Source organism: Aspergillus aculeatinus (assembly GCF_003184765.1).
Source record: "Aspergillus aculeatinus CBS 121060 unplaced genomic scaffold BO66scaffold_43, whole genome shotgun sequence".
In the NCBI taxonomy this organism is placed as follows: domain Eukaryota; kingdom Fungi; phylum Ascomycota; class Eurotiomycetes; order Eurotiales; family Aspergillaceae; genus Aspergillus; species Aspergillus aculeatinus.
In genome coordinates this window covers 126,161-140,155 of record NW_020291512.1, presented here as the reverse complement: position 1 = coordinate 140,155, position 13,995 = coordinate 126,161, and the positions used below count along the sequence as shown (strand labels likewise).

Here is a 13,995-nt window from a genome sequence, read left to right as displayed (position 1 = left end):
TATTGGGAGAATAGATGAGAGTTCAATTGAAATTCCAATCTCGCAATAAGGCCACCTCATACGTTTTCTTCAGTTGTGAGTGTAGCTGCTCAAAATGTGACAGAAAGACTGCGATCAAGCATCTACCGTCTCCTTCCTATCTATGATTCACCGCCTTGATTGATAAGCAGCAATGCGAGCAGTCACGTGGCTCCGGATAACGATAAGAGGAAAGGATGTATTTCTAATCTTATCGAGCAACCCCGCGGCTTCATCTTCACATCAACAATCATCGCCACCCAGACAGATCTCGTTAAAATGCAGCAGGAGATTCCCATAGCAATAACGCTGGACAACAGCGAAGAGTCTACTCCCACGTGAGTACCTAAGGTCCAATTTGCCTTCCTCATAGTCCTTCCGCTAAGCTCTATTCCCCAGGACACTATGCTACGAGTGCGGTGCGCCTTTAAAGGGAACGACACTCTGCACTGACTGCATCAAAACCTCGGTCGACATCTCGGCGGGCATCCAGCGCGACGCGGTTGTACACTACTGTCGGGACTGCGAGCGATGGCTCTCACCCCCGGCAACCTGGACGGTCGCCGCCCCGGAGTCGCGCGAGCTATTGGCTCTGTGCCTGCGCAAGCTGAAACGCCTCAACAAAGTGCGGGTGATGGACGCCTCATTCATCTGGACGGAGCCGCACTCGCGGCGCATCAAGCTCAAGCTCACGGTGCAGGACTCGCTGGACAACGACGCCCTCGTCCAACAGAGCTTCGAGGTGACGTACGCCGTGCTGTACCTGCAGTGCCCGGACTGCAAGAAGTCGTACACGCACAACCACTGGCGGGCCAGCGTGCAGGTGCGCCAGGCGGTCATGCACAAGCGGACCTTCCTCTACCTCGAGCAGCTGATCCTCAAGCACAAGGCGCACAACGAGACGATTAACATCAAGGAGGCGCGCAACGGCGTCGACTTCTTCTTCGCGCAGCGCAACCACGCCGAGGCCTTCGTCGACTTTCTGCATTCCGTCGTGCCCATCGAGGTCACCAAGTCCCAGACGCTGATCTCGGAGAACATCCACACGTCCAAGAAGTCGTACAAGTTCAGCTACTCGGTCAAGCTCGTGCCGGTATGCAAGGATGACCTCGTCGCATTACCGATCAAGCTCGCGCGACAGATCGGCAACATCGCCCCCTTGGTGCTGTGCCAGCGCGTCGGCACCTCCATCACCTTCCTTGACCCCAACACCCTCCAGACTGCCGACCTGCAGCCCAAGATCTACTGGCGCGCGCCGTTCACGCCGCTCGCGGAGGCGCCCAACCTCGTCGAGTTCATTGTCCTCGACATCGATCTCACCGGTCAAGGCGAGGGCAAGTGGCAACTCGCCGAGGTGACGGTCGCGCGCGCCTCGGACTTTGGCGGGGATCGGCAGTACTTCACGCGATCGCATCTTGGGAGCATCCTGCACCCAGGCGACTCGGTGCTGGGTTACATGATCACAGGGGCCAACTTCAATAGTCCCGAGTTCGAGGCTCTCGAGGAGTCGAAGACCTACGCCTCTCGGATTCCCGACGTGGTGCTGGTAAAGAAGCACTACCCACGGCAGCACAAGAAGAACAAACGCAATTGGAAGCTTAAGCGGATGGCGGTCGGGGAGAGTGAGCTGCTGCCCACCGACCACGAGCAAAGCCGCGTGGAGAACGATCTCGAGATGTTCCTGCGGGATGTGGAGGAGGATGAGGAGCTACGGGCGACCCTCGCGCTGTACAAGAACAAGCCTAAGGATGATGAAGTCAGCGTGGCGGGGACCGAGTGGACCGATGGCGAGGTGCCAAAAGTCAACATGGAGGAGCTGTTAGATGATATGGATGCGTTGGAGATTCATGAATCCTAGGGTACATTGTATTCGGGAAGTTCAAATGATCAAGATGCTACATCCTGGCTGATCGTTTTGGATATTTTCTCGATATGTCAATCTTCATAGACAGAAGAAAGAAGGTATCGGATGATTGAAGTCCCAGGAACAACTGAGCCAAACAATACGTAACCATGCCTTGATTGACCTACTTCTGTGTCAGGGGGGATCATGTCATGCTGTCACATGCTTGGCCCGAGGCCTCGCCGCCCGCCACGCCACGTTGATACATAGTCCCGTCCGTAGAGAGCCTTGGCTAGCGAAATTGATCATTCAACCACATTCCTCACTTTTTGATGGACTTTTTAGGTCTGAACCTCGTCTATACCTCTTGTTTGGCACCCCACATGTCCTGCGACTCCTTTTGTTCAACATTCCATGTGCAAGGTCCAGGTGAATGGGGTGTAATTAGCAATGAATGCATCCAGAGATACTGGTTCCATAGTGATACTTCTTGAAACACGAGTCAATTGAGGTCGGGGGCCGTGCCCTTACACCTGATAATTGGAGGTAAGTTCTCTCCATGGTTCGTTCCCCTGGTAAGGTTCTAGGGAACACAGGCGATCTGCCAAACAAGCTATACGTACAGCATATATAATCTCGGTAAAACGGGTATTAATAGCTATGCAAGTCACTGAGCAGAAGTCACGGGCATGAAATCAGCGAACTCGGCCGGGAGTTCGAAATCCAAGGGAATTGTGATCAACGGGTCCATAAAGGCAGAGTAACTCTCCCTCTCGTTGGGGGTCCATGTTTCAGACAGATCGGACGGAAGGGAATTGGTCGTTGTGTCGGCCCAAACGAGTGTCCCAGGATGAGGAGCGGTGGAGACAGAGTCGCCCGCATGAAAGGTGTGGTTGTGAGGCTGCAAAGCTCGCACCTGGGTAAGCGTAGAGGTGTCCCCGAGTTCACCCGCATTGCCCCCGCGGCTCTCCATGTCAGAGAAAAGCGACTGCGAGAGGGCAATGAATTCCTCAAAGAGACGTTGTATGACCGTGACGTGATGACTACTCGAGATACTGGGCAAAAGAACCGTCGCCACAGTCTTGAGAAGGTTTATATCTCCCAGATTTGACGTCGTCACGGCGTTGCAGAACAGGACGAAACACGCGGTCAAGGGGTAAAAGGTCAATGTCCTGTTTGGATAGAGCGAGATTGGTCAGCGCTGCGGGCAATGTGGCACAGAACGATAAGAGAGGGGGGTCCAAATGACTGACCAATGGAGGAAGCCGATGGCACGGTCTTTCTCGTTGATTAGACATATAGACAATAGTGACGATAGCTCTTGACGAGCAGATTGGAGGAGCAAGTCTCCCGACCCAAAGGCCCGCCCTTGAATTTGGTCAGAGAGATAGAGAATCGTGGTTCGGATGGAGTGGTGCGCGAAGCGAATGGCAGCAATCTCGTTCTCAGCATCAAGGCCCATCCAGCATTGCGCCGAAGACGCAGATATCTTGTGTTGCAGTCAGCTTCAGATCGCATGCCTATGCGTCGGGAATTTAAAACTTGTTGAGGTAACACCGTACCTGCTCAATCTGTTGCTCAATCTCATCCACTCTCTGTAATAACGATTCGACGGAACAGCGCGGAGCAAGTTGCACTGAATGTAAGGCGCTCGACAGGATGTTCTTGAGTAATAATAATGTGTCATCCTGTACTCGGGCCATGGCAATATAGATTGCGAGAAGATCGGCGGTTGTGTCGTGAACATAATCGTCAAGCATCCCGGGCTCGATCTCGAAGAAGGTTCGCGAAGGTTCGAACTTCCACGCGTAATTCTTATCCAGCATATAACACCAAAGAGCGCAGAAGACTTCCTCCTCTGTCCTAGGTTTCCGCTCCGAGTCAGGACTCGCCTTATCGAATCCTAGGTCAGTGGCTATCCGACAAGCAGTCCGAGTCAGTTCATAGCAAAAGTGGGTGTTGCCAGAGCCTTGATGGAGGAAAACCTATTGCATCTCCGTTAGGAATCGACAAAAGCACGATATATCACAGACGTTAGGTAAGAGATATACCCACCCCGCAAAGAAGGGCCTGGAGAAGTGAGAAGGAAGGAGTAATCGTGAGTCGAATGCGCTCTAACGCTGCCTGTGCGGCACGTTTATATTCGACAGCCCGAAGTCGCAGATGGTCGGTGAGCTCGTCATCGTGCTCCCCAATCATGAGAACGGTCATTAGGAATTTGTGAGCGGCGGCGTTGACGCAGACACTGAAGATGTCTTTCTCGTCATTCGAGACATCGTTGGACAACAGCCTTAAACACATACCCTTTAGGGTGGTCTTGGAAACGTGTTTGAAATAATCTGACACGTATGTTCCAAACTTGGTACTGCCGATGTCTTGTTCAACCAAGCAAGACCGTATTAGCCCCAGCGCGCATAGCCGTTTCCTTTCAACCTGGCATTAAGGGCGTTTCTTACCTTGTAGCATCCAAGTCAGAAACTCAAGAGGCACGCCTCGTTCGTCCTGGAGGGGTGGTCTTAGCCCTTGAGGGGCGTGAGTTGCACGAACCAAAGCTGAGCGTAACACTTCCTGCGCTTTGCAGACCAAGCCGTGCTCGAAGTTGCCCATGTGGCTCGGAATCTCAAAGCGAGTCTCGATGGATCGATTTAATGGCACCCACGCAGCCAAGTCACAACCAGCTGGTATTGGCTGATCACTACCTATCGGCTTTGCCTCTAACCTGGGTACAGGTGTGTTGCTTGTTTCAATTCTCCCAGTTGAGGCCTTTGGCTGTTGCTGTAAGCCAGACCGTTCAATGGACATGTCAGTCTCAGTCAACGCGACCTGCTCAAGTCGACTAGGGGCGAGTGCCTGAACGGTGGTTGTTGCTGAAGTCGTCGTCTGAACTTTAGGATTTAGGATTCTTTTCGGCAAACGTCGCCGGATCCGCTGTCTTTGACAAGAAAGACCTTGATCAAGGCAGTTGCTACATGGTAATCCTCGATTGCACCGGACCTGGACAGGAGATCAATGTGAATGTCGGCGCTCTAGACTGCTAAAAAAAAGGTTTGGCATTTTGAACACAATATCAGGGATGGTAATTTACCTTCCGCGCATGACAAGAATCGCACTGCGTAGTTGTCAGCCTAATTACCTTGGCGGGGAAGACTGGCGGGTGGAATTACATACAGCTGGAAAGGGGTAGATCTGTTGACGATTGTAGTCTGTGGCCTGCATGATCTGTCATTGTCCTAGAGCATCAGATTTCCATGCTCCTGTGATGGCTATCTTATACAATGATCTCAGATTGTGAATACCGAAGCGAGAGATGTAAGGCGCAGCAAAAGCCCTGCAGGCGATTTTGATTGCTATTTTGACTGTGGCGAAGACTTGACTTATGCTTGGCGATTAGTAATATTTCACCTGGCATTGCTATGCACCCTCAAGAAAATGGACAAAAATACAGTTTTACCACCAAACCTTAAGGCTTGAAGCCCCACAAAATTGCACGGTAGCGGAACAGTACGCACGCCAATTGGTCTCGTTTCGTCCGCCATAAGGCAATCGCACCTTGCCCTGAAAGAAGATTGTTACAAAGTCCCCCTCCTCGACTGGTGAAAGGCCTGGAAAATGTAGCAATAAAACCGGGGTAGAGGGGACGTTGACAGACAATTGGTCTAGTCCTGCTCGGGAAAGTGTACAGTGCCTTGTAGTTCATTGAACGTCAAGCGCCCCCAAGACCACTTTCAACCACGAACTACTAGGTAAAAATAAAGAGCACAGGGCCATCTTCCAAGGCTTGAAAATGAGAATATCCAACGTCACTTTGCTCGCAGTGACGCCAGAAGCCAGGTCAACTATCCGCGCTGGCTCGCATGGCACAGTAAGTACAGCATGAAATAAAAGTGAGTGTTGTATCTAGCCACCCTCGTCGGGGCCCGCGGGGCCGAGCTGAGCCTCACTTATCAGAATTGATACATATACAGTTGCAGGGCAAGGTCTAGCCTGTTGTGAGGCGCGATTGTGTTTATGGAAGTGATCAGACATCTTGGGTGCCATAGTTCAAAATAGGCCTTGGCATTCAGATTAGGCACGCTGGTGATGCACTCCGAACTCCCTTCGTTTCGTTCCTTCCTGCGTAGATCAAATGATGAGTCGGCCACTTGGAAATATTATTCCAGGGACCGTGACGTCCCGTTGAGTAGTAAGTATGAGTGTCTCACAGCAGCTCAGCCAGGTCATACTCGCTCATCAAATCTGAACTCCAGTAATCAACTATTGAAGCCACCAACATCGAAATTATAGCCCTCTCACTGAAGCCTTCTTTTTCCAGAAATATACAGGATCGCGACCGAAGAGAATACATCCATTGTCTGCCCAGTGGGCAGGAAGCGGAGGCTTTTCTGTTGAGGTGATTGGTTAGGAAAGCCCCATACTTATCCCGAACCAATGGGAGTTCCCGGTTAGCCTAGCCCACCGTAGCGCGCGCCCCGCTCTTATACCGAACCCCCCCCGGCTTGGAAACCCCTGGGGCTGACTCGGGATTGTATGTAAATCTTGTCCCATCCTGTAACTCTCAGCCAGACAAAGGTTCATCTGACTGAAAACAAATACATGAAACGTGAGAACCCAAATGGCCAGAAATCTTCATCTTGAGACTACGCCAGTAGCCCCGAACAAAAATAGCCGCAGTATTGCGCTCCAAAACATGACAGAGGCCAAGAAAATGCGCCCGCAAAGCCTGCAGTCATATTCAATGACAAAATATTTCTGGCACTGTCGAATAAATTTCCGAGGATCCTTGGTCAGGGACTTGAGAATTCGACGATAATCGGCCACGATCTCATCTTATTGAATGTTCTGACCTTCCATGTCTTTTATGATGAGTTACTTTGTTCCTACCTCGCGTATGGACTTGCAAATCGAACTAGACAAACGTGAGTCGACATATTCAAGCAACGATTGCGTGACGGGGCACGTGATCCTCAATCTAGACTCCCCAGTCGACATATCGCAGATCACCGTTACCCTGCTGGGACGGTCTATTTCCAGAATGGAACGCTTAAGCCACACAGAATGCCACCAGGTATGTTTTTTAAACTACCTGTGGCGCCCGGTAATATGCAGGCTGACCTTATCCAAGCTTATTCAGGAGACACTGCAGATATTCCCCCCATGCGGGCAACTGGATCAGAATACCTCGAGATTCCGGACCTTAGGCCCTAAGCAGTACACATTTCCATTTTCCCTCGCGGTACGTATCCAACCCTTTAGATGACCAGTGTAGTACCGTTAGTGACCAAACTTTCCACTGCCAGTTTCCTACGGTATCAGGATGCTACAAAGCACACTCGACCAAGTGCCTGGAGAAACAGTCCCAAACAGAGCCTGCGCCACCCGTCCGGGGCCAGGAGATGCCCCATTTGCTCCGACGGCTTCCTCCCTCCACGGGCGATCGTTCCGGCCCGGCCGAGATTGCATACGCCGTCGAAGCCAATGTCAACATTGGCGGATTCCTGAAGCAGTCCATCAAGCAGGTTGCGTGACATGCACACCTTCAAACATGCCCCTCTTGCTGACTTAACAAAGCAGTCCCGCAGAATATTCTTCCGCCCCACATCCAGCCTCCCGCCACCCCGGCAGTCTCTCTCGCGGCACCGCGCCGTCATCATCCGGTGCCATCAGAGCACCAACGAAGCCACCGCACACGAGGTCACAGCGGCGATAGCCACAACGTACCACGTCAGCATCGAACTCATGTGCGGCGCCTATCTCCACCTCGGCCAGCGACTTCCCATCAGAGTGCAAGTCACCAAGGTCAATTCTGCCGATCACGACCTCATCCTAAACGATTTCCAAGCGATGATCGTCGAGGAAACAGAGGTGCGGGCCGCGAGCCAGGTACGAGTCCAGCGTCTCTCGCGTATCCTCCGCACCGTTAGCAATCTGCGCATGTTTGTCTGTCTTGCCGAAACGTCCGTCGGGACGACGGTGAATATACCGGATGATTACTGGGGTGGGCAGCTCCTCCCGACAGCGATCACGCCGACGTTCGAGACGTGTAATGTGCGGCGCAGTTACAAGCTTGAGGTGCGGCTGGGGTTCAACAGCCGGCCGTCCAAGGTATGTGACCACGAAAACTCTTCCCTTGCAGAAGGGTACCCCGCACGAAAGCATCGGAGTCCGTTCTCTGACTGCTTCATTTTAACGCAGGTCCAGACGAGGATCCTCGAAGTTCATTTCCCGGTTCATATCGTGGCGACAGAGCCTGCGCCCATTTCAAGCTCGATTCTCCGGTTCTCCGAGAAGCAGCAGGACAACGCGGAGGATACTATCCAATGGCAGGGTATGACCCAATGATCTAGATAAGAGATTAATATAATTTCCGACTGGAACACGCATTGCTGAAAAGAAGCGGCCTTCCAAGTATAACATAACTTCCCGTGACAAACCTATCTGGATAGTAGAATGGTTGGCTATAAGTTGGGGTCGCTCAAGGTAGCTCAAGTAGTGTATTGGATGTCTCATTGAGTAGGCTGTTGGTAGCAACTTGGTTTTGCTTGTGATTAAACAAATGGTTACGTCACCAAGTACCAGTACTTCAAGGTAGTTAGACGCCGTGCTTTTGTATCTGGAAGCATTCTTACGGCTATGGACCACCGACTCCCCGACAATCGAAGGCATTTGGACATTGCAACCTGCGGGTTTCTATGAATTTAACATACTCCACCCCCCTTTTGAGTCTCCCTGTCCGCAATCAAACCCTAACACAGAATAGCCATCACCACAATGCCCACTAATCCCACCGCAAACTTTGTGGTAAAGGTGACAGCACCCGCCCCTCCCGTTGCCGACGCCGTCGCAGCAGTCCCTGACTTTGTGGACGAGGATTTCTTGTCCTCAGTGGTCTTGGAGGTCGATACCGCTTTTGTTGGCGTGGGGAAGGAAGTGGCAGTGGCCGTGGAATTGACATCGCCAGTGCACCAGACATCCGCCCAGGCGACTCCGCCCTTGTACAGACAGTCGGTCAGGTCTTGCACGGATTGCCCCACGGCGAGAGCGTAGAGTGCACAGTCGTCATCGTAGGGCCGCACCCCGGCGGGCAGCGCGCACGAGTCGAAGACGGTCGAGTAATTGGCTTGGTTGGGCACACCGCAGGCGGCGTCGTGGACCGGGAGTTCGTATTGATAGGAGGTTCCGCAGGCTGTGGAGGTGGCGGCTGCGCCGGTTGCTGTGGCGGTGACCATGGTTGGCGTGATATGTGGTTTGAAGGGAAGAGGAATAGATATCAGGATGCAAAATATTGGGGGACCGAGGGTACGAGATAAATCTCAATAGAACCACTTTGTGGATGAGCCTTAGCCCTGAGTGTATATATTGGGTCTGTCTTCTTTGCCAAGATGTCTTCAGGGTTATATGACGGGCGCGTCAGCCGGGCTTTCGGCCGCCTATTTTTAGCCGGGGTAAGCCCTCTGAAGATACGACATTCCTAGACCCGCTGTAAAAGAGAGTGTGAGCTGCACAGCCCTGTCACTGATATAGGGGGCTACTACCATGTAGCACCCCGCTAACATGCGATGACGGGGCCCTCGGATTCCGGTTATGAGTGGACCGAAGACTTGCCACGTGAATGTAACGGGGAAATCGGATCAGCTCAATTCTTATCTGCTAGGCATGAATTATTGACCTTGATGACTAGCAATTATCTATCTCCCTTGATCCTAACCTCTTCCCCTGCTTGTTATCCATATGCATCAATTTCCACTCCTTCAAATTGTCTATAACTTTCGATTTACCATATCGCCTCAATGTTTTCCCATAGCATTGACTTGAAATTTCCTTGCTGATGTATTCTTGTCTTGTTTTTCCCGTCACCGGTCTCTTACACATTGTAATGGATATTGAAGAAAGAACATACGCAAGGAATCCAAGTATCTCTCACCATGGTTTGGAAGGCAGAAGAAGCGATGCAAGGAGAGGTAGTCCACATGCTTGTAACTCTATACGCCTAAGATCTAACACCAGCACTGATAATCAAGCCACGGATGGATAACGGAACGGTAAATCCATCCCAATGCCAATGGTCGTATCACAAAACCTAGAAAGACAGGGCATCTTTCCATCTCCAAGTTCCACCCATCGTGTGCTCAGCGAGAGGACTGCTGCTCCGCTGGTGCGGTCGGCGAGCGAAGTACCTCTGTATCTTCCTCGGCAGGACGGCGGGACAAGATAAAGGATCGCGAGGTCAGGAGTCGGTTGTGGGTATGGCGCTGTCTGCGGCTGTGTCCCTGAGAACTGTAGGGATAGCTTTGAAGCCGTTGTTTCTTGGACCCGAGATGATGAACGAAGACCGGTCGCATTGGCGGGATGCAGCCGCAGACGATGATCACGAATAGCTCGGACGCGGACCAGATACTGGAGTCGAGAGAGGACCCTACTCCAATGCAGGGCGCCAGTCAGCCCTTCTCTCGCCGTGCAATTTATAGTAAAGTCAGACGAGGGATCCAAAGTTCATACAGGTCAGATCCTCACGGGAGCGTAATCTGACGACGTAGGTGATCTTGACTATGCCACACGCCGCGGCTCTGTTGATGAAAAAACCCAACCAGTCAGTGGAAAGAGAAAAGAATATGAGAAAAAAATCTTGACAATCATTTCATGCTTTCTCTGCCAGTGGAACTCACAGTGGCCCAAGTCCCAACAGCGCACACGCGGCCACTCGCTGCTTCACGGACAGGCTTGTGTGCCAGATAACAGGAACGGGTATGGCGGCGAGGACTAAATCGATAAAGATATTCCACACTACACTTGCATAAATCAGCGTGATACGATCCTTCAGCCCGACTCGATACATCGTCCATTTGGACGAACCTGAGAAGAACAGCGAGAAACCGGTTTGCACGCTGGTGTCCCAGCATTTGTGCGGAACCCATGGTTCCCACATAGCACGTGGTGGAGTGCACTGCACGAAACCGAAAATATAATCAATTCCACAGACGGTACATGTTAGGCATATGATGAACCAGAGTAGCCACCTCGTTTGGCGGTTGTTTGGGTCGAGGATGCGCCGGATCTGCAGCGCGACCGACGTCTTGCTGGTCGCAAACCCCAGAACCCCGAATGTTTGAGCAATCCACTCATACTTGACCACATGGAGTTGTTGCGCCGTGGTCAAGTAGTACATATGGCGGGCAGCTCCGATGGAAGCCAAGTACTGGGCAAAGGCGACCATGATGATGAAAAAAATCTAGGGATATAGTGAGCGATGGCAATGATGGTAAAAGTGAATCTGCGTAGCCTACCCACCACTGTGAATGCCATGAGGTGATCATCAGCGCCAAAGCTCTTGACCAAGCGTCGACCATAAAGTCGAAGCGCGAGGGCTGCAACTGCCACGGCAGCTTCAGTCCAAAGAACCGCCATGATAGCCGGACCTCGATCTCGATCACCGCTAGCGGGCGGTTCGGTGGTGGCCATGCCAGTGCACTACTACTGAAAGACCATGAAGATTGAGAGATAATGAGAGTGAGATTCAGCAGGAGAGGGTGAGTACAGTCATATAATGGACAGAGCCGAGTCCATGTAGCATAGCGAACCTTGGGCTCAATGTTTGCCTCGGGGACTGATCGCTTGATCGTGGCCGCCGGCCCGTGGTTAGGGCTGCGACAGACGCATGTCAGATTTTAGCTTCGGCTTCTTGATAGACATCCACCCTCAAGCAAGCCCCAAAACAAGGAATGTACAGAACCCCTGATGATTCATCTGGAAGCCTGTTTGCAGATTAAACAGTATTTTGTCAGTCTTATTTATGGTTTCTTGGTGGCAGACGGAAAACATCTTCAGCGGTCGTCAAATAGAAACTTTGCAATACATGGAAGATATATTTACGTACATGTCACAACTGCGGATTTCGAAATCCCGATGAGTTCAGTTTCAGGAAGATTCTTCTCCTGAATGCACCGTACCCAATCAATTAAGCAAGGGATGCCAGTATTCCAAATCATGGTAGTTCGACAAATTGGCTAGGCAAGGGCTTTGGCCAGTTGTCGGTCGACTTACCCCTCACGGATCGTCGTCTCCTGCATTCTTGGTGGCTGTGACTTCTTGGCAAACAGGACGACGTTCAATGCCTCGAGTGACCCAAGGAAAAACTGTTCGGGGCACATTGACATCAGCAAAGTACCAGAGAACTAGTTGACCTGCCAGCCACGACGGGCTTACACAAATTTTGGTCTTTGCAGTATTTGGCATGCACGAGCCGTTCCGCGAAGGTTAGATCCACAAAGGCTCAAGTAGCAATTTATGTTTGAACTAGATTCCATTACCATTGATCGACGTATGATTACAGGAAAACGGCATCAAGGCGACTGCATGGTAAGTGATCCAAGCTGATCCGAATATACACGCCCTCTTGGGGCCTCTGAGCATCAATTCTGCTATAAATTGTCCTATCTACCACAGAAGAATCGGCTTGATTGTCCTTCCACTCTTCATATTGCGGACCGCCTCATCAAAATTCTCCGCTGGATAAAATCCAACAATCTTGTGCATGGGTAACAGACCCGACTTCACCCACTCGATCATCTTCGGTACGAACTCCCGGTGCACCACATCTCCCTCCACGACACCCATGAACACCTTTCCTGCCACCATAAACTCATGAATGGGGAGATTGAGCGTCGCCGTCTCAGGCGTCGCCCCCAGCTGCACGATCTTGCCCTTGTTAGCCGTCATGCGCACCGCCTCGGCCACAAGCTCCGGCACCCCGGTAGTCTCCAGGGTGACATCGACTCCCGTGCCACCGGTGAGCGCACGAACCGCCTGTGTGACGAGGCTGAGATCCGCATCGGGGTCGATCCGAACCACATGCGTTGCTCCCAGCTCGAGGGCCAGCTTGAGGCGGGCCCCGTTGCGTGCGATCCCGATGATCGTCTGACACCCCGCGATGCGCGCGCCCATCACGGCGCTCAAGCCCACCCCTCCCAGCCCAAGCACCGCTATCGTATCCTCTCGCCGTGCGCCCGCCGCATTGAGAACCGCTCCTGTTCCGGTCTGGATCCCGCAACCCAATGGGGCCAGCAGCTGCAGCTCTTCCTTCTTCTCGACCATGCCCGCCACATTGATCACCGCGGACTCCTGCACGATCGTCCAGCTGGCGAAACTCGATTGTCCGAAGAATCGGCCGAAGATTTCTGGTTCGCTGGTGTGTGGTGTTGCTGCTTCTTCCTCCCAGAACACGCGGTCCGTGGACGTTGACTCGAAGTTTATGGGGTCGAAATTCTGGCAATGGGCCGGGTGGCCGCGGCGACAGCAGCGGCACGTCTGGCAGGAGGAGAAGGACATGAGGACTGGGTCGCCGACGCGCGCGGTGGAGACCCCGGGTCCTACCTGTCGAACGTATCCCGCTCCTATCAGGGAAGACAGTCTGTCAGGATCGTGGTTTAAATATGCCTTGAAGAGCGGCAACGGTAGGGGAATGACGGCGAATACCTTCGTGACCCATCACCCGCGGATAATGCACGCCATGGCCACTTTCCAACCCGGCGAAATGCAGGTCAGTCTGACAGATGCCCGAGGCAATGATCTCGATCAGTAGCTCGTGGTCGCGGATGGGTCGCAGAGCAACGTTGCGGAGCTTCCAGCCTCCATCGTTGTACGGACCATAAGACACCAGCGCTCGCCCGGTGGTGCGTTGGATGTCAGCCATGGTAGATATTTGTTATACAGCTTACGCAGGTTCTCACATGGTCTTAACAAGTATATGCTCGTCTCAGCCCATTGCCGAGTGAACATCCCGAGAACCATAGCGCAGATCATATAGTCTCAGGGGGTGGTCGGCATGCCGACATCGAGACCGCGGCGTTTGAATACATCCGGATTTCCGAACGCTGAGGTGGGAACAGGCCAAAGAATGATTAGTAATGTGGATTCCTGTCGCGGGTTTATTGGGACACGGATATAGAGAATTTCTCTCGGGTTAATCAGTTGCGCCCGAGACCCACTCCGCCGAGCCCTGGCGGAAAGTCCGGCATTTGAAAGATCCTTCAAATGTGAGTCTTGATTAGCTTTGTGATGAGTATGATATAGTCGTGTGTCAACCATCATAGCCATCCCCCGTCTTCTCTATAGGAAGCATCTGGCCGTCGGTATGCGCT

The 13,995-nt window shown here is 52.3% G+C and overlaps 6 protein-coding genes across 6 annotated transcripts; 2 read left to right on the top strand and 4 right to left on the bottom strand.

The window, feature by feature from the left end:
- Positions 1 to 297: 297 nt before the first annotated feature.
- Positions 298 to 1,876, top strand: BO66DRAFT_403970 (60S ribosomal export protein NMD3; the record flags this gene model as incomplete). Its single annotated transcript, XM_025648902.1, has 2 exons — positions 298 to 356; positions 418 to 1,876. 2 exons carry the CDS (start codon positions 298 to 300, stop codon positions 1,874 to 1,876), a joined length of 1,518 nt encoding a protein of 505 aa, XP_025501117.1.
- A 652-nt stretch (positions 1,877 to 2,528) lies between these two features.
- BO66DRAFT_329486 (fungal specific transcription factor domain-containing protein) lies at positions 2,529 to 4,162 on the bottom strand (the record flags this gene model as incomplete). Its single annotated transcript, XM_025644024.1, has 4 exons — positions 2,529 to 3,033; positions 3,115 to 3,350; positions 3,475 to 3,846; positions 3,917 to 4,162. The coding sequence occupies 4 exons, from the start codon at positions 4,160 to 4,162 to the stop codon at positions 2,529 to 2,531; spliced, it is 1,359 nt and encodes a 452-aa protein (XP_025501116.1).
- A 2,587-nt stretch (positions 4,163 to 6,749) lies between these two features.
- BO66DRAFT_458130 (uncharacterized protein) lies at positions 6,750 to 8,200 on the top strand (the record flags this gene model as incomplete). Its single annotated transcript, XM_025652197.1, has 5 exons — positions 6,750 to 6,926; positions 6,984 to 7,094; positions 7,159 to 7,377; positions 7,430 to 7,963; positions 8,054 to 8,200. The coding sequence occupies 5 exons, from the start codon at positions 6,750 to 6,752 to the stop codon at positions 8,198 to 8,200; spliced, it is 1,188 nt and encodes a 395-aa protein (XP_025501115.1).
- A 584-nt stretch (positions 8,201 to 8,784) lies between these two features.
- Positions 8,785 to 9,087, bottom strand: BO66DRAFT_281369 (uncharacterized protein; the record flags this gene model as incomplete). Its single annotated transcript, XM_025643066.1, has 1 exon — positions 8,785 to 9,087. A coding segment is annotated over one exon (303 nt), but the record flags the coding sequence as incomplete, so codon positions are not given.
- A 712-nt stretch (positions 9,088 to 9,799) lies between these two features.
- On the bottom strand, positions 9,800 to 11,317 carry BO66DRAFT_422263 (uncharacterized protein; the record flags this gene model as incomplete). The annotated part of the gene is made up of 5 exons (XM_025650037.1): positions 9,800 to 10,274; positions 10,358 to 10,425; positions 10,525 to 10,642; positions 10,712 to 11,087; positions 11,147 to 11,317. 5 exons carry the CDS (start codon positions 11,315 to 11,317, stop codon positions 9,988 to 9,990), a joined length of 1,020 nt encoding a protein of 339 aa, XP_025501113.1. The 3' UTR covers positions 9,800 to 9,987.
- Positions 11,318 to 12,292: 975 nt separating this feature from the next.
- BO66DRAFT_379601 (NAD(P)-dependent alcohol dehydrogenase) lies at positions 12,293 to 13,547 on the bottom strand (the record flags this gene model as incomplete). Its single annotated transcript, XM_025645864.1, has 2 exons — positions 12,293 to 13,248; positions 13,331 to 13,547. The coding sequence occupies 2 exons, from the start codon at positions 13,545 to 13,547 to the stop codon at positions 12,293 to 12,295; spliced, it is 1,173 nt and encodes a 390-aa protein (XP_025501112.1).
- Positions 13,548 to 13,995: the final 448 nt, after the last annotated feature.